This window comes from Musa acuminata, unplaced genomic scaffold (genome assembly GCF_036884655.1).
Source record: "Musa acuminata AAA Group cultivar baxijiao unplaced genomic scaffold, Cavendish_Baxijiao_AAA HiC_scaffold_1137, whole genome shotgun sequence".
Lineage (NCBI taxonomy): Eukaryota > Viridiplantae > Streptophyta > Magnoliopsida > Zingiberales > Musaceae > Musa > Musa acuminata.
The window spans coordinates 1,935,446-1,958,832 of record NW_027021349.1 but is presented as its reverse complement, the minus strand read 5'-3'; the positions used below and the strand labels follow the sequence as shown (position 1 = coordinate 1,958,832).

The 23,387-nt window shown below is 36.8% G+C and overlaps 1 protein-coding gene across 1 annotated transcript; it reads left to right on the top strand.

Moving 5' to 3' along the window:
* The first annotated feature begins 246 nt into the window (after positions 1 to 246).
* Positions 247 to 17,997, top strand: LOC103999717 (developmentally-regulated G-protein 2). The gene is made up of 12 exons (XM_009421543.3): positions 247 to 383; positions 1,912 to 2,003; positions 2,194 to 2,261; positions 7,566 to 7,642; positions 10,316 to 10,496; positions 11,307 to 11,363; positions 13,532 to 13,606; positions 14,694 to 14,813; positions 16,759 to 16,929; positions 17,104 to 17,217; positions 17,315 to 17,485; positions 17,660 to 17,997. The coding sequence occupies exons 2-12, from the start codon at positions 1,934 to 1,936 to the stop codon at positions 17,753 to 17,755; spliced, it is 1,200 nt and encodes a 399-aa protein (XP_009419818.1). The 5' UTR covers positions 247 to 383; positions 1,912 to 1,933; the 3' UTR covers positions 17,756 to 17,997.
* The last annotated feature ends 5,390 nt before the right edge of the window (positions 17,998 to 23,387 follow it).

Sequence of the window (23,387 nt, the reverse complement as noted above, 5' to 3'; positions counted from 1 at the left end):
CTTAACTATAAATTACCGCGTTATCTTGGTTATTAAAGTTCTTCTGGTTTGTCTCTGATTGCCGTATGATATGGGAAACCTTACACGAACCGGAGACAAACCACCCACAGACACTTCTTACTTGTTTTCGTACTACTATTCGTTTGTTGCAGTGGATCCCACAGTTATAATCTATTGTCGTAAGGGTAGATTATGCAGGTGACACGGAATCGGGCGGAAAGCACTGCGGACTTAGGGGTACCATTGGATCCGTGAACTCCCTTTAAACCCTCCCCTTCCACGATCCCCACCCGCGAACTCGTCATTGGTGGGCGGCACTGCGGTTAATCGTTCATCCCTCGTTTCTTCGATCACCACCGCCGCTGATCTCTTCTTCTCCTAGGGTTCGTTTTCTTCCTTTTGTCATCTTCTTTCCGCCGTTGATCTTTTCTCTGTGTGCTATCTTGTAATCCCTTTCTCGATTCGAATCTAGTTTTTCTGCTAGATTTTCTCCTCAAAATTATTGTGTTTTAGTTCACCTCATAACACGGACTAAAGATATCCAGAACTCGTCGATCTTTGGATTGTGATATGTGACAACAAACAATGATTAGTGGGGAAGGCTCGTCGCATTGGCGATGCTTCCTTTGATCTTGCGGATCCATGAATAAACGGTCGGTCGAGTCGAGGGCTTCCTTTCGGCGATCGTTGAAGATTATGTTTTCTGTTATATATAGACGTTTCATGAATTTAGGAGTGTCGATTTAACACAGAGATGCTTCCTAAACGATGGTACGAGTATAATAGGAACTAGGAGCTACCTTAATGAAGTGGCGTGCAGTTTCATAGAAATCTGTTTTTCTTGATTTGGTTAACATCTAGCATATAACACTAATTGATATAGAAATATGTCACAGAACTAATAAAGACATTGCATTTAGGGCTGATAGTATTCTCTAGTACTTTAGCATATATGATGGGAACAGTAAGTACATATAATTACAGGAAGGAAGCAAGAGGTGAAGGCATGTGATGTGTTCCTGTTGCGACAAGGTGGTCTATGTTTTTATATGATTTTAGTAGTAGGGTCGGGCCAACTTCTGATGATGGTTGTAGTGAGGAATCGGATGACCAGTTTGTCTGATGTTCCATTGTTAGTTGCTGCCTTGTTATATATGATTACAATTGGATTAATATGCTCCAGATGCCAGAATTCTTTAGTTTAAGTGGGATTTGCTTTTTAATTTTGCATCCAAAGTAGTAGTTTCTCATATCATGCTGCATATTCAATTTTTTTTCAACACCTGATAGTTCTTTGTTATAGTAAATGCTTATGCTTTAACATAGCAATATCCTTGACTCCTGTTATGTCTGCATAATAATCCACAATGTTATCTGCCCTTGCTAATAAAAGCTTTTATATCAGTGTCATTATCTGCATTTGTTACAGAGGTAAGTAAAGATGAAAGTAAAATTTTTGATGCAAATGGTATTTGTTCTATTATACAAGTTGTATGCCTTTTCTCAATTTATTTGATTCTTGTAACTTTATAACTAGTCTGAACCTTTCCTTTTCTTTTGCATTTTTTGCAATTTGATTTACTTTTCTCCATCACACATGACTTACATGTGATTATTTGACATTTATTAGCACATAAATCACAAATTATGAGACTTTCATTTTCTAAATATACCGTGACTTCTGTAGTAAATATCCAATGATTCTCTCCGGTGGTCTTTTTAGAAGTGCTTTTGGATAACTTGATTTTTGTATCTGAACCAGTACTTACTTTTGGTTTCTGAAGATCAGCTTATTTGTTTACACTCATATCATTTTCTCTCTAATGATTATCTTGCTTTGCATCGCCATGCTATTGCCAAATTGTTATGTGACATTTGGTGATGTATCTGTGGCATTTCCTTTTTTGGCAGGTTTGTTTTATATCTAATAAACATGGGTATCCTTGAGAGAATCAAGGAGATCGAGGCTGAGATGGCCAGGACTCAAAAGAATAAGGCTACAGGTTCTTTTCTTTCTTGTTGCATGTAAATACCCATAGATTTTTCCACCATACATATTCAACTTGTACTAAAGTAAACACGAATGCTATCAGTTTCACTATTTGTTTAAATCATGATAGTTCTTTGTTGTAGTAAATATGAATGCTATAAGTTTTGCATGTACTTGTTAATCTCTTTTTCTTTCTCATATAGAGTACCACCTTGGGCAGCTAAAGGCAAAGCTAGCAAAATTAAGAACCCAACTTTTAGAGCCTCCCAAGGTTTGTATGTTTTCTCATCCCTCCTATCTACATGTAATTTGTATATGCATGTAAAATTTGAGCATTGTTGATTCATGATTTCTCTGCATAGGCTAGTGCAATGTTCACTTAGGTGAATTTGACATACAATGGACCTTATGTTCACTTAGCCGACCATATGTTCAGTTTGGTTTTGTAAGCCAAGCCTAACTTTTGGGAAAAATAGTCAAAGCTCACAAAGGGATCTTGTTGGGTCAACTTTAGGCCTAGGCTAATTTGATTGAGTTGCTGTTATATATATATATATATATATATATATATATATATGTATATATATATATATAAATATATATGTATATATATATATATATGTATATATGTATATGTATATATATATATATACATATACATATATACATATATATATATACATATACATATATATATATATACATATATATATATATATACATATATATATATTGGAGGGTCCATGTAGCTAAAGTAAGATAACTACCACTGGATGGAGTTTTATGTTTTAGTTATGTCAGTGGTTTAAATAGGTGCCCCGGTGCTTGCCTTGGCGCTTGGGTGAGGCAAGGCGAGGCTTGAGTGCCTTAAAGATTGACCAATCGGCGCGCTTCAATGAAGTGCCGTCTGGGTGCTCGCTTGAACCTGGGCACCGGGCGCCTCTAGCGAGCGCCTGGTTGAAACGAAGCAACTGAACTAGACTATCATTGGTTCCATTGAACAGTGGCTTAGTTGGTTCAATTGAAACAACTAAGCTATATGTTACTAAACTAAACACCCTCCCTCGACGTGACCCCGAGCCATAAACCCTAGCGCGGCCGTTGCCTTCGTCATTGACACTTCCTCTACCACTACCTCTACTGCTGATGCATAGGATCGATGCTTCCTTCGTCGTTGTTGCTTCCGTATGTAGCTCCTTCCACTGTCGAGGGAGAGGACCGTAGCTTCCTTTGCCTCTGACGAACACGTCTGAAGCTTCCTTCGCCCATGACGTTGTTGTCTGTAGCTTTCGCCATCGTCGATGCCGTCGTCTAAAGCTTTCGCCATCACTATTGTCGTCCGAAGGTTCCTCCGCCGTTGTTGTTGTCGTCTGCAACTTTTGCCACTGCTATCGTTGTTGTATGAAAGTTCCTCTGTCACTGTCGCCCTCTCCTTCCCCACTTTCCCACCATCGGTCACTTTTTTCTCTCCTCTAACTACTGTTAATAGTAGATTAAATACTGTTAACAACAGATTATTAATCAAGGATTGAAATATCGTATTGTACCGGAGTTTCGATATTCGTTCGGTATGGTACAGTACTGTATACCGAGCGGTATATCGTTCGGTATATATAAATATAAATATATATATATATATATTTATATATATATATATTTATTTATTTATAAAAGCGACGTCGCCCCGCATGGGAGGAGGGAAAGGCGACGTCGCCGAGGCGATACGATGTCGCCTTTTATAAATAAATAAATAAATAAATATATATATACTGTTCGGTAACATCGGTCTGTTGATGGATTGGTACGTATCGCCCGGTACGGGCGGTATTATTCGAAATTGAAGACCTTGTTATTACCTACAATTATCATATAATAGTCCCCATTTAGATTTTAGCACTGTTAATATATAATTATTTAAAATTATTATTAAGGTTTCATGATTAATGACAAGTGTACAAAGCAATTCAAAAGATTCATAAAAAAATTTAAGGATTCTGTATGGAAATATAATTATCTAAAGGATTCTAAAGATTCTAATGCAGTTACTTGCATCTTCTGCGATAAGATTACTAGGGGTGATATTTTTCATGCAAACAAGCAGGGAACTACAAGAATGTATCAGCATGTAAGAAGTATTCACTTGATGTAAAAAAAGAGTTGGCTTATATGATTGAAAAAAATGCAAAGGAATGCATCTTATGAGATTTTACTCGTGGATACTTCTAAGCATATTAGTGATGATGAAGAAGATTATTCAAAAAGTGTCAATGTAAGTGAGAAAAAAGTATATGACAGAAAAGGAAAAGAAACCATAGTTATTAAGAAGGGTAAAAAGAGACTAATGGACTTATATATGTATCAAGGATCACAGAAGCAACAAGGTTAAGTAGGAGCAAAATTAAGACAAACAAATATAAGTGATGCTTGTGATAAGGAAATAAAGGAAAGAACGATTTAACACATTGCTCACTTCTTCTATTAGACTAGCCTTTCTCTTAATACTTATCGTTTGGATAGTTTTAAAGAGACGCTTGAAGCAATTGGAAGATATGGAAAGGGATTAAAACCTCTAAGTTATTATGAGTTGCCAGTTCCATTATTGAAAAAAAAGTTAGATTATATAAATGATTTATTAAAGGGTCACAAAAAACCATGGGTAAAGCAATCATGCTTGGGTCAATAGGAGAAATAGGAGTATAATTAATTTTATGGTCATCTTTTATTTGTGAAGTCCATAAATGCATCATCTTTTATGAAATTTAGATAAAAGATATAAGTTGCTTGACAAGTTTGTGGAAGAAATTGGTGAACAAAACATCATCCAAGTTATAACCGACAATAGAAACAATTATGTGTTAGCTAGTTAGATTTATCTTTTTAATTTTTTTATCTTTTAATTACTCTATGTCTCCAATTTAAATAGAAGAATTTTATGACTCCTAAGTCTTATCAATTTTGTTATCTTTTGTTTTAGGTAAATTACTTGAAGCAAAAAGATCATATATATTGGACTCCCTGTGTGGCACATTACATTGATTTAATGTTAGAGGATGTTGGAAATATTTTTGACTTCAAGAAGGCTTTAGAAATGACAATCTTTATTGTTGGATTTCTTTATAATTATATTGGGGCTTTGAATATGATAAGAAAATTCATAGGCAACAAAGAATTGGTGAGATATGGTGTCACCCAATTTGTTACTTCTTTTTTGATATTACAAAGCGTGTAACGTAAAAAATATAACATGAGAAACATGTTGACCTTGGAGAAATGAGTGATAAGCAAATGAGCAAAAGAAGCGAAATGCAAGAGGGCCGATGATATTATCTTAATGCTATCATTTTGAAATTTTATAGTTTATACATTAAAGGTAATCGATCCTCTTGTTCGAGTCCTTTGGTTGACAGATAATAAAAAGAAGCCTACAATGAGATACATTTATGAGGTTATGGATAGAACAAAAGAGACAACTTAAAAGTCTTTTGATGGAATTAAAGAAAAGTATAAGAACATATTTGCAATCATTGATGAAAGATGAAATTGTCAACTTCATTGTCTATTACATGCAGCAGAATATTATTTTAACCCAGAATTCTTTTATAAGAATACTTCCATTGAGTTTGATGCAGAAGTTGTAAATTGGTTATATAAGCGTATTGTTAAATTAGTTTTAAGCCTTGAGGTGTAGGATAAGATCATACGTGAATTATCTTTATATAAGAATACTGATGATCTTTTTGAAATTTCAATGGTAGTTCGATCTAGGACAACTACATCCCTAAGTATTTATAAATTTATGTAATTAATTTCATTTATAGTATGTTATTGTTAATAATAAAGTAAAATTTGCAACTAAATGATGGAGTCTATTTGGAAATTCTATCTTGAACTTGTACTAATTAGTTATCGAAATTCTTAGTTTGACTTGTAGTGCTATGGGTTGTGAGCGAAATTCGAGTGCCTTTGAGCATGTAAAGATCATAAAATATTTTTATTTCAATTAATCTATTCTTTTTTAGATAGATGCATTAATATATTTTTAAATTATGTGATATGATAAATTTACACAAAGAGAAGAAATTAGTTAGAACATCAACGATTACATGATCTAGTTTATATAAAGTATAATCAAGCACTGAAGTTTCATTATGATTTGTGAAATAATATTGATCCAATTTTATTATAAGACATTTATGACTCAAATGAGTGGTTAGTGGGGTAAATGAGTGCGAACTTGTAAGATGCCGAAAATGAGCTTGTATTTGAAGATGACAGCTTGACATGGAGAGATGTGGCAAGAGTCTCAGTTGTTAGAGAATTACAGATATAGACATATGATGAAAGCAAAATGAGTGCAAAAGCCTCAAATTCATCGCTTGCCATTCTTGAAGAGGAAGATGAAGAGGAAGAAACATATTTTGATAAAGATGGACGAGAGGAAAAGAAAAATGATGAAATGTTTAAAAATGATGATGTTGGTTATGATGATGATTGAATTTGATGTAAACTTTATTGTTTTGAGTCTTTTGACATTTTTGTTTTTAGAAGATGGATAATGCGACTTGGTACTTTAGGTCTTTTTAATTTAATGTCATATTTTTATTTATATAATCATATTTATCAATTATATTATTTTTTATATTTTAATTTTTCAGAGAACCTCGCTTCGCTTGGGTGAGCGCCTAGTGCCTCGGGCATTTTGGGACCTTGGTGCCTTTAGGTGCATAGCGTTTTTTAAATCACCGAGTTATATAAATGACATGGATGATATTATTAGGATGTCATGAGAGAGGACTTGGTTTCTTTTTGTAACATGTGATAGGTGGCTGCCTGATGGTCTATAACCCTTGGGACTTGTGCAAAAAATACCTTGACTTATATCTGCACAATGGTGGTTCTTTTAGCTGTGCGTAACTTAGTAATAAGTTATTTTTCCTTTTGCGAGAAGAAGTTGCGCGAAATCAGTCCTGAACTTTCCCATTCTGCACGAACTCTTTCAGTAGAAAATTACAAATTACTGAAGAAGCCTATATAACCGATAATCCCATTCTAAAGAGAGCTCATTGTTGTAGTACCTAGCAATAGTTGTGCGCTTGCTTGTTTTTCCTCTTTGTTGGCAAATAGGGAAAGTGATTTTTTGTTAAATCATAATGTCACTATTTTTTGAAGCAACTAACTTGACAAACTCCGCCTGTGCATGCTTATTGTTAAATATTTTCGACTGTGGACCCAAACCTTAAAAAAGGAGGGACATGTTAATCTGTTGATGACCAATAATTTTCTTTATTCTTATAAACATGGTGGGAATAAGATCCATGAAATTGACCCCAAACAAGTTGGGACAATACAACTTGTTCAATCAGTTAATATCTCTTACATATCTCTTATTCTGTTAGGATCTATTTGTGATAAATGCTTTGGGAATGTTGTAATGTAGTGAAACTGCGCTTTAGGAAGGTGGCCACAAGCTTGCTTCTGGTTTTGCTATATGTGGTTCATGATATTGTAGTCTAAATGTTTTTTCTTCTTATTGTCATTTTATGGATTTTTATAGCCTCAACTGTATTACAAATAGGGTTCTAGTGGAGCTGGAGAGGGTTTTGAAGTTACAAAGTTTGGTCATGGTCGTGTTGCACTGATCGGTTTCCCGAGGTTTTTTCTATCTCCTGTAACTTCTATTTTTCTTTTGATTTTCTTATTGTGAGAAACAATTTTAACTGAACCATGCATGTAAAACTCATTGTTGTTGCTTTGCCTAAGTACCTGAGTGACAACAATATCGGACTAGTTTGCTGTGTCGAGTTATATTTGGATATGCCAATACATACATTGAAAATATGGACTTTTGCTCTCAGAATATGCATGGAAGAAACAATACATATTAACAAAGGTGTATCCAAAAGTGCATACAGACTATAATCATCATATAATTAGTGGATACACCTCCCTAGACCAACCTCGGTGACAATGTTAGAGAGAAGGATGATATCGAGGTGATAACTACTAATGACAAAAAGAGGATATGATGGAAGCGAAGAAGAAGCTATTAGCAAAAAGCCCAAGGTAAACAAAATAAGGGCTAATGAATTCATATATATTATTAAATTATATAAATTAACAAATACCTTGAGATTTAGTAGCCTTTGATCAAATTTTCATAGAAATTCTAAAATGGCCCTTGGTATTCTTATATAAAGGTAGTTCATTTGTTTCTTGCAATGTACTATAATAACCCAAATATAACTTCTATAGAGTTCTTATAAAAGAATTTTGGGTTCAAATTGTGCCTCGCTATATGTAATGGATGATGAAGCTGATATTTTATGATTGTAAATTGTAAAGATGTCCTTATGCTTTCTCTTTCCTACCAAAAGATTTTTAGATTTTTTTCTTTGGCTCTATCAATAGCCTAATACCGTACGCTTGAACGTACCGCTTTGTATACTCGTACCGTACTGTACCGAGCTGAACTCGATACTCTAGTATGGTATGAAATTATGAATCTTGATACAGAATGTATTTTAAGTTTCTTGCAGATGATTCATCTAAGCTACTACCTACAGTTGTCATAATTCAGGTCCCTAAAACTATAGTAATAATCCAAAATACTAGGAGTGACAAATTCAATAGTTAACACATTCAGTTATTAACAAGTGTTAACTTTTATTAACAATAATTAATGAACAAGAGCACCAAAGGAGGTTAGTGGGGTCCTAAGTCCTAACAACAATAGAAGAGGGAGAATGAGGGGGTAGGGTGGTGGCTGTCAGAAGATTTTGAGTCGAGAGAAGAGGGAGAGCAAGAGTCGGAGGTGTCTCGCGAAAGTTGGGAGAAAAAAGAAGAGCGGTGGGAGTGGGGGCCGCACCATCAGGAGAGAGGGAGAGAGAGAGAGAGAGAGAGAGAGAGAGAGAGAGAGAGAGAGACAGAGAGAGAGAGAGGAAAGTGTCAGAGGGATATAGAGAAGCCAGCCAGCACCACTACTGCAAGGGAGAGCGAGCAAGAAGAGGGGGAGATACTGCTGTCTGTGAGAAGGGAGACATTTTTGAAGAGGGGGGTTGTCTTGTGCACGAATGTTGTTCATAGGTCGGTGGGATGCTTAGGTTTCCTGCAAAGAAGGGTCGCACATCAAGGGGTTGTTGGGGTGGTGGTGAGGTTTAGGGTTTGATTTGATCAGACCAAGTGGCTTGAACCAAGATATAGATTATCCATTGCTAAGACCTAGGTGCTTCGCCTGGTTTATCTTGAGGTGCTTGGGTCTTTAATGCTTAGGTGAGCAGCCATTAACTTCACTTCTTTGTCACCACTATTGTTGCCTCCTCCGTTGCCTCTGGTGTCCTCATCATCCTCCGGCACTGCCAACTCCTCCCCTCTTCTTCTCCGTTGCTTCCTCCCCACCTCTTCTCTCTGCCGCTGCCTCCCACTTGTATCGTCGTACAAAATGTACTCAAGGAAAAGTGATTTTTTAGTTGCACTTGTGGCCATGTTAAAAATCTTGATCTTCCTGGTAATTTCAGTCATAACTTGTTGGGAAGAAACTTTAATTCATGGTATAAATGTTAGTATACATACCGATCTGTTTGCAGATGCAAACCGATAAATTCCCTCTAATCTCATTAAATAACATTGTTTTTATACTTTGGCTTGGGCCCAAACACCCTAAAGTCATTCTTGATGGTTTTGGTTTGTAATAAATGTCACGACTTGTAGCTCGTGAGGCCTCCTCTATTATATCTCTATCAAAGACAGTGAAGGAAGAAGAGGACAATAGAAGAAGAGAAGAGATGAGGGGGCAAGGTCTTAGTGGTGCATCTTTTAAAAACCCTAGATAGCACCGCCAACTGGAGACAAGAGAAAGTGCTCTCTTCCTCTAAGATTTTATCCTGTTTTGCTTGTATTTTTATTATTTTGGTTTTTTCCCTTGATTGTTACCAGATGCTATGCTGTCTAGTATGGTTGGTGCTGATTTTATAAGTGACCTATAGATTCCAGGATTGAGATATAAATTCTTGATTGTTATTATATTCAATGCAAGGTTCGCCGTACCGTACCGTACCGGCGTTTCGACCCGCGCTCGGTACGGTACGGTACGGGTGTACCGACCGGTATACCGAGGTGTACCGAGCGGTACACCCGGGTGTGCCGAGCACTGTAGCAGTACTACACTGCTACAGTACCGGAACGGTAAGAGGCGGTCCGCGTACCGAAAGTCTGTCGGACCGGTACGTACCGCCCGTACCGGGCGGTACTGTTCGGTACGGCAAACCATGATTCAATGTGTTTAGGTCTTTTACTACAAGTAGCTTATTTATTATTTCTATGTGGCAGTGTGGGGAAGTCTACACTTCTAACTTTGTTGACTGGAACACATTCAGAAGCTGCATCCTATGAGTTCACAACCCTTACTTGCATACCAGGAATTATCAACTATAATGATGCCAAAATCCAACTTCTAGATCTTCCAGGAATCATTGAAGGTGCTTCAGAAGGAAAGGGGCGTGGTAGGCAGGTGTAGTTACTCACTATAGATTAAATTGCCACTTATTGTTATGTTATCTGTCAAACTGAACTTATTCCTGCATTTGTATGGTTTCCGTACTTATGAACCCAGGAGAATTTTTTTTCCTTTATAGACTGTTTCATCAGGATAAGATTATTTGCACTTGTATCAAAGTTGCATTTTGTTACATGATGGACTATGGGGAATGATAGGCTACATTTCATACTGTTATGCAGCTTGTTTGTTCTCTGACTTATTACCGTGTCCTTTTTGTTGGCATGGAATTAATTTTTGAATATGAATCGTATAGTGTTGTTGAATCTTTTAGACCTAAAATTTGCTGTAAACCTACAAAAGGAGATGTCCTAAAGCGTATTCTTATTATAATCAAGAATTGTTGTCATAAAAGCGAAGACCATTTTGTCAGGGTATGATACAATATGATGCTGGTCACAATGCCCCTATGATCAGTAGCATGTGCTAAGAATTGGTCTGGCCACTTCCTACACAGTCAACTTGACATGTGCCAATAATACCTTTTGACTCGTGTTGTTCTGTGCTGCTCAGCACAACAATGCTTGATTAGAATTGCTTGGACCACTATATATATGAGATTGATAATTAAAACAAATTCTGTTTATTTGGGTCATTGATTTTTTTACATCTTTTGGAGCAAACTAACCATCATTGGAGCTAAAGGCTGTTGATTTGAAGTTTTGACCTCTGTTTGCACCTTTTGTAGATTTCTTGAGCTGCAAAATGACATGCCATGTGTAGTTGGGTAAAATGAAATTTGACTTTGGTTTTCTTTGTTTCCAGGTTATTGCTGTTGCCAAGTCATCAGACATTGTGTTGATGGTTCTTGATGCCTCAAAAGTAAGTCGGTTTATGTTTTCTTTAGAGCCTCTTTTGTTGGAGGAACTGCCCTTTTATTAATGTTGAATAAAGCATTTCATTGCATGCTTTCATTTGCCTAGTCCTGTTAATAAGTTATTCAGATCTCTTTCGTCCTATTTCCTTGTATTTCATCATATGATAAATAGACATTTCAAATGAGTTAAGCATTGTTGGGTTTGTCTGCCATCAATATATTGAACAAAGTCTTGACTTAGAGATCACTAACTTTCCAACATGTTGGCTTATTCTTCTGGCAGTTGTTGAAGCATCACTCACTTAAATTCTTAGATAGGGTTTCCTGTACCAATGGCTACTTCATTGAGGAGGCTTTACTGCTAGTAATGAGACACATGTCTTCATTGTTAGATGAATCATCTCAACCTGGGTTGGACTGCTGATATCAAATCACCTACTCAATATCGTAATATTTGATGCCTTCAGTCTCTTCCGTAGCTCTCTTTTAATAATTCTGTAGGCTTCATTCTGGTCTTTAGTTCCTAGCTAATGTCATTCTGTTATAGTAGTTTCTTCTACAATATGGTACAAATTTCATGCCATCATATATATATATATATATATATATATATATATATATATATATATATATATATATATATAGATATATACCTACGGCTTTGTATAACTCATCTATACTCTATATGCTACATTCTGATCTGTAGTTCCTAGCACATGCAATCTTTCTACACTGCTGGTTTCATCCTACGATAAATTATCAAGCTCGAGGACATGATCCATTTGTAGAATAGCAGCAGTTAATGAATTACATACTGAGAACTAGGCATATGAGAGAGATGTAGTCTGGAGGTCTAGCATATGTGACAGTGACACAACATAGTGTTTGAGGTGTGCCAATATGTGCAGACTTACCCCTGTGAGGCAGGCTGCCATTTTTTGAGTCAAGATGTTGACACCTATATTCACAAGTTGGCAAACCTATAATGTGCCACCCAAGCTTGAGTGAGAGGAATTAGAAAGAAAGAGAGGAGATCAGAGGCAAAGATTAAAAGCTTGGTTAAGTACTGATATTGACAAGCGGTTGGTTTAGTATGGTACTGTTTGGCGCGATGACTAGGTATGGTACTGATTCATTATCACTCAGACCAGCATGAGAGAGAGAGAAGAGGGGAGGAACAGGAGAAGGCAGAAATACAGACAAGGCAGCAACACAAATGAGGAGGCAGCAGTTTAGGAGGATGCAAAAGCAGCAGCAATGTGAAGGAGGCATTGGTGGAGGGGGCATAAGACGCGGAGGCAGAGTAAGAGGAGGAGTTGAAGAGGAAAAGACGAAGGCTGTCAATAGTTGTCACAGAGTATAATAACATAAAAAAATAAAAAAAGAATTCTGATGCCAATTGGCTGTCGGACCATCATGGACCTATCACAGGGAAAGAAAATTATAGAAAATGTTTTACTTCTCCAAGGTAATATGAAATGAACTTCTGGTAAATGACTTACATTCTACCTTTATAATTGAGAGCAAAACTCATTTAGTAATAGGAAATGAACCAAACCAAGAATTACTATGGCAATCAGCACAGTTTGAACTTTGAAATATATCAAATGCCAAAAGGACATCAATAGTTGAGATACTAACCTATGTCGGAGGTGTTGATACATGGCATGACATTTTTTGGCTTGTGTTGGCCGACACGACACTTTATTGTATTGTGCTTGATAAGTATTGACGCAGTCTACACGAAATAGCAACCCTTATTGTTGGCGATTATGATGCACACTCACACTTTAAAATGCTTGTCATGTCCATATCATGTTTGTGTGAAGTGTGAACATCAATACAGTCAGACATTTAAATTTGTGTCATCTGTACATGCTTTTTTCGGTGTATATTTAAGGCTTATGAAATGTTGAGTATTGGTGATTTGAATGCAATTTGGACTTTTGACCTGCCCTTTAAAATTTTTAAAAAATACATTTGAAGTATTCTTGTGAAACTTTGCAGTTTAGATGAATAGTTATCTTACAAATTTCATGTCATGGTCATAGATTATTGAACTTGCACAAAATATGAAATTTCAAAATTTATACTCTCATTTCATCATGTTTTCTTGTATTTGTTGCCATCCATCCTATCCTCTAAATGTGTGCATCATTTAAGATGATCTCAGAGTGAGGGGCATCGTCAAATATTAACAAAAGAACTGGAAGCTGTTGGTTTGCGTTTGAACAAGAGACCACCTCAGGTATGTTCTTTGTTTGAGTTTCCTAAGTACTTTGTGTCTTGGCATTTTGATACCTGCATATTTTAAATGTACGCTACTTGTTGGACCTAAAAAGTCTTTTTTTGTGTTGCTCAAGATGCTCTGAGAATTATTTTGCATTACCACCTATTCCTGCTCTGAGAATGATCATGCTTTTACTTTGCATCTGGATCTTGTAGCCTTAAGTTTCTTTTTATTTCTGTTTCAGAAAAAGCACTACAGAGCATAGATTTATCCAGTTTGTTCTAATAATATTTTAGTTGAATTATATTATCTATTTGTCTTTTTAATTTTCTATTGGTTGAATGCCCATTTATAACTTCATCTCTTGCCTTGTTAGACTGTTTGGCTCTTGGGTCATCTTTGACTTTCCATCACCATAGTTGAGTCTTTGATGAAAGAAGACTGCAATTCAAATCAGCCTATGTGCAATATGTTGAGTGAATAGTTATAATCAGCCATGAAGACAGTTGTGTATAGTAATTCTCATTCTTTAACTTTGTTGATCATTTTCATTTCTCATCCGTTAATTGGTAGGCTACTATTCTCCATTGAATATGGATCTGAACCCTGGATTTTCCCATTTGATTTTTTGGTTAACACAGAAGTGACTTCATTAGCACGGAAGAACATTTGGCAATGAGAATTCTGGGCTGTGGTGGTCCAAAAAAGAAACCGTCTCTTGCTACCGCAATTAACAACTCTATTATAAAATACCATAATTGGAATAGCAGTATAATCTTATATCTGATATGCTGCTGGAACTTTAGGGACTTTAATTGATTTAGAGGTTCCTAATATGTAAAATATCCTTGTAATTGTCTCACCATCTGCTAAGTGTGCACATTATCTAATATTTAACAAGCATAATCAGATTGCCTCCATTCATTGATGTACTTAATTGAAACTTTTCTCTTTGTTCCTGTAGAAATGAAAATAGCTTTTAGCATTTTAATTAATATTTTTATTCTTTACACATGCATGGCCCTTTACATGGAGCTCTTGAAATTTTACTCTCTTAGGAATAAATGAGTGTCTGGTGTTAAATTACATTTTCTAATGGTTGTAGATATATTTTAAAAAGAAAAAGACTGGAGGCATTTCCTTCAATAGTACGTGTGCTTTGACTCATATTGATGAGAAGCTATGCTATCAAATCCTACACGAGTACAAGATACACAATGCAGAGGTATGATCTTCAAATTACTCTTTGTTTCTTAGTTTCCGAGCACTTATGTACTGGAATTTTTCTTGGAACTTTCAATTGACCTTCTGGAAATATATCTATATATATGGAATTTACACCAAAATTTCATACTGTAGTTGTTTTACCTTTAGAAATATGAAAGTCATAGTTTTGTTTCATTTTTCCGTTTGTCAAATGATCCACGACATTGAGCAATCTTTTCATTAGTTTGCAAGCTTAAATTTACAGATTTCTCAACAATCTGAATTGGCCCCAGTGCAAAGTTGTGAACAAATATATTTCAATTTATATATGCTTTTACTGCAGATAATTCTTGTATTCATCAATTTTGCAAAGCTTTATCTAATGAAGGATTGCTATAACACCTCAAAATGTATTATTTGAGGGATACATGTAGCATCTCTGTGAACTGTTTCATTCAATGACATCAAGAGGCACTTAGGTGAGGCAGTAAAAATTCCAAGCACCTCAATGGACCTTTGGCAAGGTTCTGGATGTTCCAGGTGCTCATCTGGGTTAGCCCCTAATCTAGTCCAAATCCAAATCTTGCAGCCCTTGCCAGATCAGAATCCAATTCCCTTCCCCCCTCTCGCAAACTCGATTCAGAACTGCACCGAACTGTCTAACATTTGAATGACTCTAAACTTATCTGTTTTATATGTCCAGTATCTTCAGTGTTATTTCTGAACGTAATTTCTTTTGGAAGCGAAGATCTTCATATTTTTATCCGAGGCAGAAATAATGATGTAATGACTATCATGGGTCCTGCCTTCTTTTCATCAACAATATTTTGAAATGATTGATTAGAGTGTTTCTGAAGGTATTAGTGTAATTTTCTTGTTGAGGTAGGAAGCTCTGCAGCTTCTTAACTTGACTCTTTTTAAGCAATGTGTATTTGTTTAGATATTTTCTCCAATTTTTCATAGGAAAAAAGGGATATTCAGATTCATATATCTTTTGATCAAACGAGTTATCGTCTCCACTGCTGCTTGGTAGTTCAGCACTGCATCTTCCCAAGCTCCTATGCTGGGTTATGTTCCTGTTCATTTCATCTTGTCCAGCCATTTCTCCTTGAAGTAGGCATAATAAGATTATTCTAATTTTCACACATAATATGCCATCGAATTTAGCTTAACAAACACCACATGCATAATTCCTGATTTGTTGGACCCCTTAAGTGAAATGGACAAACTCCATGGGTATTGTGGAGCTGTTTGATATTTGTTAGCTTTCTGAAGTCACAAACTCAGGTTAGAGTTTGGCTGTTATAAAACAACTTCTTTTTCACCTCTTCTCTTGGTGTTATCTTTATGCTATGAGCTTCCAACATCCAGACAGGGCCTTGCATTTCAACTTAAATTTTAACTGTACGATTCATTTGGAAACCTAGCTCCCATGGATAACTCACAGCCTGTCCATTTTGTCAAGAAGAGGATCCTAATTATGTTCATTCACTCTTATCTGCGGACATGAGCTTCAGATCTTCTGTTCGGTTTTCTTTATTGGTCAGGTCAGTTATCAGATATCATGTGCAACTGCTTTAGGCCATGGTGAAGAACTGTAAAACAGGAACAATAATGCCAAAACTGAGCCATAACCGAGTAGTTTAGACCACCGTATATGAAGGCTATGATTTCTTCCTTGTGGTTAGCAAGGAGATGAATGTATGTTCGAGGGGTCAATTGAGCAGCTGCTACAGCTTGTTGTACTGAGTGCCTTTCATTGATACAAACATCACTTTGTAAGCATTGCTGATTATTCCATATGGTTCTCTTTTGTTTATGGATCTAATTAGACCCAACTTTTTCTTTCTTGTTGAGTTTTCTAATATCGATTTGTGTCCCCGAGCATTATTATGAAATGTTAGTTTATAGCTATTTCTACATGATATATTAATATGCCAACTTCATGGTGTATTTGTTTTTAGGTGCTATTCCGTGAGGATGCTACTGTCGATGATCTTATTGATGTTATCGAGGGGAATCGGAAATACATGAAGTGTGTATATGTCTACAACAAGATTGATGTCATTGGTATTGATGATGTGGACAGACTAGCCCGCCAACCGAATTCAGTAGTCATAAGCTGTAACTTAAAGGCAAGTTCAAATTCAGATTTGATGTGTCATCCTCTATTTATACTTGTAGTTGGCACATTAACACCAGCAACATAGATATTTTCAACATAATTTTACACTCTTAATTGATTACCATGAGAACTCCATTTCTTTTCGCTAAAACGTTGGTCCTCTTCTCGTATTTCCATTATACAGCTGAACTTGGACAGATTGCTGGCAAGGATGTGGGAAGAAATGGGTCTCGTAAGAGTTTATTCAAAGCCTCAGGGACAACAGCCTGATTTTACAGATCCTTTTGTCCTTTCTACTGTAAGTTGCATTTTGTTTTTAATGCTTTGGAACTACAATGGAACACTTGTTCGTTGAAGTGCCACTGATTCATGATCTAATTATGTGGCTCTCTCAGGATAGAGGTGGATGCACTGTGGAAGACTTCTGTAATCATATACATCGTAGCATAATTAAAGATTTAAAATATGTTCTTGTTTGGGGAACTAGTGCACGGCACTACCCACAACATTGTGGTCTGTCACACAATCTCCATGACGAGGACGTTGTCCAGATAGTGAAGAAGAAGGTATACCTGCTCTCTGTTTGTGTTCTATCTGGATAATTTATCCTCAGTTGTTTGTTTACCATGCTCTTGTTGGCTTGACACGAAAAACACATTCTTCCTTGTTAAGACGAACACTTTATGGTATTTTAGAAGTTTTGGCATTCTTGTCTGACTTTGCTTTTTCTCGACTCTCAGGAAAAGGAGGAAGGGGGGAGAGGTCGGTTTAAATCACATACAACTGGTCCTGCTCGCATATCCGATAGAGAGAAGAAGGCTCCATTGAAGACATGATCATGTTTGTCGCATCTGTCTGGTGATTTGTGTGTCATATCTAAATTTCTGGATACCGAGGAGAGAGTCCATGAGTAGAAGATTTGCTCTTCGGACGAAATCATCCTTGAGAAGCTGGATTCTGAAGCATCCACAGTTAGATCATCTCTCAACTAGTTGAATCATCATGAACCTTAATTGTCAACTTTATTTTAAGTTTTGACACACATCATATAATAATTTATTTACGAGTTTGTGAATCATTTTGGATGAAGTTCATGAAAGTTTTAGCACATTTCAAAATAATGCAGGATAAACTCTCATTGATTTCCCACTTAAATCTTAAAGTTAGGTTTACTTATTTTACAAAGCCTTATAATATTGGATAATTTATTGAGAAAACCCCCCTCATTGGAAAAATATCAGATGGTTTTGCTTGTTTCATTAATGGTCAAATGTGATCTTGGTCGAGTGGTTAAGTTGATGTAAACTAAATCTAATGATTTTTTCTCATTAAATTGAACAAAGTATGGTTTGGGTTAATGAATAGATTGGAGTCAAAATTCTTATCTAGCTTTTCTCCTCTTCCGTCACCGTCTTTCCCTACTCTTTCACTACTTCTTTTCCCTCTTCATCTGCCTTTACTTCATCTTTCATCTGCATGTCTCCTCATCCCTTCCTCATCTACATGTGTTCTCCTCCTCCCTCCTCTCTCCTCCTTTTATCATCTTATTAGAGCTGACATCAGGATAGTAATTTTGACAACCCAACAAGATAATAAAATGAAAAGAATAAAAGTGAGACAAGAACACCAGAACATCAGATATACGTGGTTCGGTCAATTGACCTATATCCACGGACGAAGGTCAATTGACCTATATCCACGGACGAAGGAGGAGCAAATCACTACTGCAAAAGAGGGACAATTACAAATGCCTTAGGAAGATGTTCCTAGGCCATAAAACACCCGAAAATACTAAACAAGAAATCTCCAAACTATAAGCCCAAACTATTTAACTAAGTATGGACTTAAACCCAAAGTAAACACTTGGGTTTTCTTGTGGTGCCTCTTGTGGTGCCACTTGTGGTGCATCTGACTTTAAAGCCCAGACCCTTATTTATAGTTCCAATAGGAGATAACAAGCCTGATTTTCCCGATGTGAGACTATGAGACTTGCCAAACTAACAAATCTCCACCTTGGCATGTCCCAACAAAACTTGCTCCACCTTATTCATAACAGCCCCAACGGGCAATCACCAACAATGAACACCAACCAAGTCCAAGCACTGCTTGAACTTGTAAACCGGAAGAGGCTTCGTAAACATATCAGTTGGATTGTCCTTCGTATGAATTTTCTGAACAAGGACTTTTCCCTCAGCAATGATATCCCGAATAAAATGAAACTTCACATCGATGTGTTTTGTCCTCTCATGATACATCTGGTCTTTAATCAAATGAATAGCACTTTGACTATCACAGTAAATTGTAGTAACACTTTGATGCAGACATAATTCGCTGAACAATCCTCTTAGCCATAAAACTTCTTTGATCGCCTCTATCACTACCATATATTCTGCCTCTGCAGTAGATAAAGCTATGATAGGTTGTAAGAAAGCTTTCCAACTAACTGTACAACCGCCAACGCAAAATACATAGCCTGTCAAAGATCTTCGTTTATCAAGATCCACAGCATAATCAGAGTCGACGTAACCAACCAAAGTGTCACGATTTTTCCCAAATTCCAAACAAGCATCTGAAATCCCTTGTAAGTATTTGAGAATCCACTTCACAACCTGCCAATGTGTTTTACCCGGGCGAGACATATATCTATTAACCACACTGACTGCTTGTGAAATATCTGGACGAGTACAAACCATTGCATACATAATACTGCCGATGGCACTAGAATATGAAATTTTTATCATATATTCTTCCTCTTTAACTGACTGTGGTGACTGAGCAACACATAGCCGAAAATGGCTAGCAAGAGGAGTACTCACTGGCTTAGCATTTTTCATGCCAAACCTCTCCAAAACTTTCTTGAGATAATTTTTCTGAGTCAGAAATAATTTTCCAACTCCTCGATCTCTTTTGATCTCTATGCCAAGAATTTTTTTAGTTGCTCCCAAATCTTTCATTTCAAATTCACTACTCAGTTGCATTTTCAAAGTGTGAATTTCTGACAAATTCTTAGCTTCAATAAGCATGTCATCAATATAAAGCAACAAATATACAAAAGAGCCGTCAGTTAACTTCCGGAAGTAGACACAACTATCATACATGCTCTTCGTGTAACCATGACTCAACATAAAAGAATCAAACCTCTTATACCACTGTCTTGAAGACTGCTTCAATCCATAGGTGTATAAGGAGGGGTCCATTGGGATAGAATCTCATGGTCTTTGAGTTATTGGGTGAACTCTATACTTAAGTATTCACCTCATTGATTTGATCGAAAAGTCTTGATACTCTTTCTAGTCTGGTTTTTTACCTCATTATTATATTTTTCTGATTTTCTCAAAAGCCTCGAGCTTGTACTTCATCAAGTATATATGTCCATACCTAGAGAAATCATCAATGAAAACAATGAAGTATGAGTAACCACATATAACTTGAGTTGATATAGGACCACATACATCATTATGTATGAGTTTCAATAACTTAGTGGCTCTCTTTCTAGTTCCGTTAAATGGAGAGTTGATCAACTTTTCATGAAAGCAAAACTCAAAAGTTGCATATGACTCATAGTCAAATGAATCTAGGTATCCATCATTCAATAACTTTTTTATTCTTTCTTCGTAGATGTGACCTAGCCTACAATGCTACAGGTATATACTGTTCACCTCATCTCATTTCCTTTTGAATGCATTTACATTCATGATATGTGGAGCAATGTCTAGCATAAATAAACCATTATGCAATGTTCCTCTGGTGATGATCTTATCATCCAATATTATTGAATAATAATTGTTCTCAGAAACTAATTTATATATACTAATTGTCAAACATGAAATAGAAATAATATTTTTGATAATAGAATGAACTAAATAACATGCATCCAATGTAATAGTAACTTAATCAAGCAGATATAGGGTGACCTCGCTAACAGCCACTATAGTAACTTTTGCTCCATTGTCTATTTTGAGGTCCATCTTGCCTCTTGCTAATCTTCTAGGATTTGCCAAAACTTGCAATGAATTATAGATATGATAAGTATCATAAAAATATGATAAATGAAGATTGATCATAAATGTACCTAAAGCTTCTCCAAGCTTCTATTTCGCCTTCTTTACAATGTACTCTTTGCGGTTCCTCTTCCAATGCCCATCTTTGCCACAATGGAAGCACTAACCTTTGTCCTTTACCGGGTCCTTCTTTACAACCTTTATTTTGCCCGATTTGCCCTTGCCATTCTTAAGGGATTTCTCTACCTTCCTTTTCTTTTTGGTCTCATCAGTATAGAGAACTAGTTTCTCTTTCTTGATGGTGCTCTCGGGCTCCTTCAACATATTGAGGAGCTCAAGGAGAGTCACCTCAAGCTTGTTCAAGTAAAAATTCATAATGAATTAAGAAAAGTAGTTTGGTAGGGACTAAAGCACAAGATCCACACACAAGACCATTTCTAGACCCGTGAACTTCTTTATCCACTCAATTATCTTAAGGACATGGTTCTGAACTAATGTCATCCTCAATCATCCTAGCGCGGAAGAGACTCTAGAATATCTCAAATCGTTGAGTTCTTCCCTGTTCCTCAAACATCAAGAAATTTGTGGAGATATAGGAGAATGGATCTGATATTCATTTTTTTATATTGCCACTATAACTTAGGAGTCATGGAGCCCAACATGTAACACTGAGCAAGGGTAGAATTATCTAAGTACTTCATGTAGCGAGCGATCTTATCCTCACTTGCTCCTTCCTCAAGAATGGGTATCATTATGTCAAGGACATACACAATTTTCTCCACCATGAGAATGATTCTTAGGTTGCGGAGCTAATCCGTGTAGTTTGGACCAGTGAGGTGGTTGACATCAAGTACGCCACGTAAGGGATTTTAAAGTAATATTTTTCTGACAAACAAAAGATGTAGCAGAAATAAATTACACGTAGATTTTGTATAAAAAGTAAACAATCAAGATATACTTCTATCTTAATCAACTCATACTATTTTCTAGTGAAACACACAACTCCCTTTAGTATATGAATCGGAAACCCCCGATGGGTGGGGACCAATCGATATCTTTGTGTAACCTCAAGAGACTCGACCAATCACACTAAGCCCGAAAAGGTAGGCAACTCTTGCCGATCACAACTCCTAATGATTCTCATTCTATTCGGCCTCTGAATCATCATGGTCTCGAAGGACTCGACCAACCATGATGTTTGGTTAAGTCATCACTATCATTACAAGATGAGTCTGATTTGATTATATGCCCTCGAGGGACTCAACCAAGCATACCATGTCCTTTGGTCACTGGCGACATCTCTCTATCGTAGGCAAAATCTTGAATCGTAATATAGGTGAGCCTCGAGGGACTCGACTAACTCAATTTACATTGGAATTCGATTTCTCCCTATAGTGATGGAAGGCCACGTGGGTCAATCTAATTGCCTCATGCTTACTGACTTAATATTATCATGAGAGGGGATTTTGATTCAGTTTCCTAATATGACGTGTCACACACACACACACATTATAAGCAATCACATATCACATATAAGCAATTATACCGGATGATCACGGACCGTAACCTAATATGATCAGGCTCGAGCCAATAGGCCCAATCACTTGCATCACGATTTGTGTGCATCGGTGCATCTCTATGCCCTATGATTGTGCATATCGTCCTCATCGGTTCTATCGATATCTTGGTGCATCTCCATGCACCGCGATCGTCCGTCTCGGCCTCGTGGGTCCTGTTGTCAGCTCCACGCTCCCCCTGCGTCTCCTCGTGTAATTATAATATAATCACAGGCATGCAGACCCGATAATAAATGAGAAAAAAAAAGGGAGGCTCATAGGCCCCAATAATAACAATACTCATATCACATACACACATACATCACATCATATGATCCATCTCGGCCTCTTAGGGAACCCTACACTTGGGTGTCCCATGCGGCCAAGAAACCCTAATTGCTAGGGTTACTTGCAGCCAGGAATCCCTGGCCATAGGATAGCCTTGGGCATCCAGAAAACACTAGCCCCCAAGGTCCCCTTTGCAGCTAGGAAACACTGGCTGTAAGGTGTCCATGGGTGGCCAGGAAACCCTGACCGCCTACTTGCTCCATGTGGCTAGGAGTCCCTTGTTGTAGGGTCACCTAGGCGGTTAGGAAACCCTAACCGTTAGGGTTCCCTATGTAGCTAAGACTCCTAGCTGCATGGGAGACCTCTGCCATGGCCAAGAGCTTGTTGCTCTCAGCTAGACAGCCTTTGGCCAGGCCAAGAGCAACTAGTTATGCTTTCGACCAAGGTTGCTTGTAGCCTTCGACCAATCTATAGGGTAGCAATAGTTGCTACCCTTTCTCCCTCTTTTGCGTCAACAATTTTGACATCAAAAGGCTTTTATGAAACAACTCTCAACAGTGAGAAATAGTGATATCCAAATCTAAAAACTACAATAAAAAAAATCACAGCAACAATGTATAAAA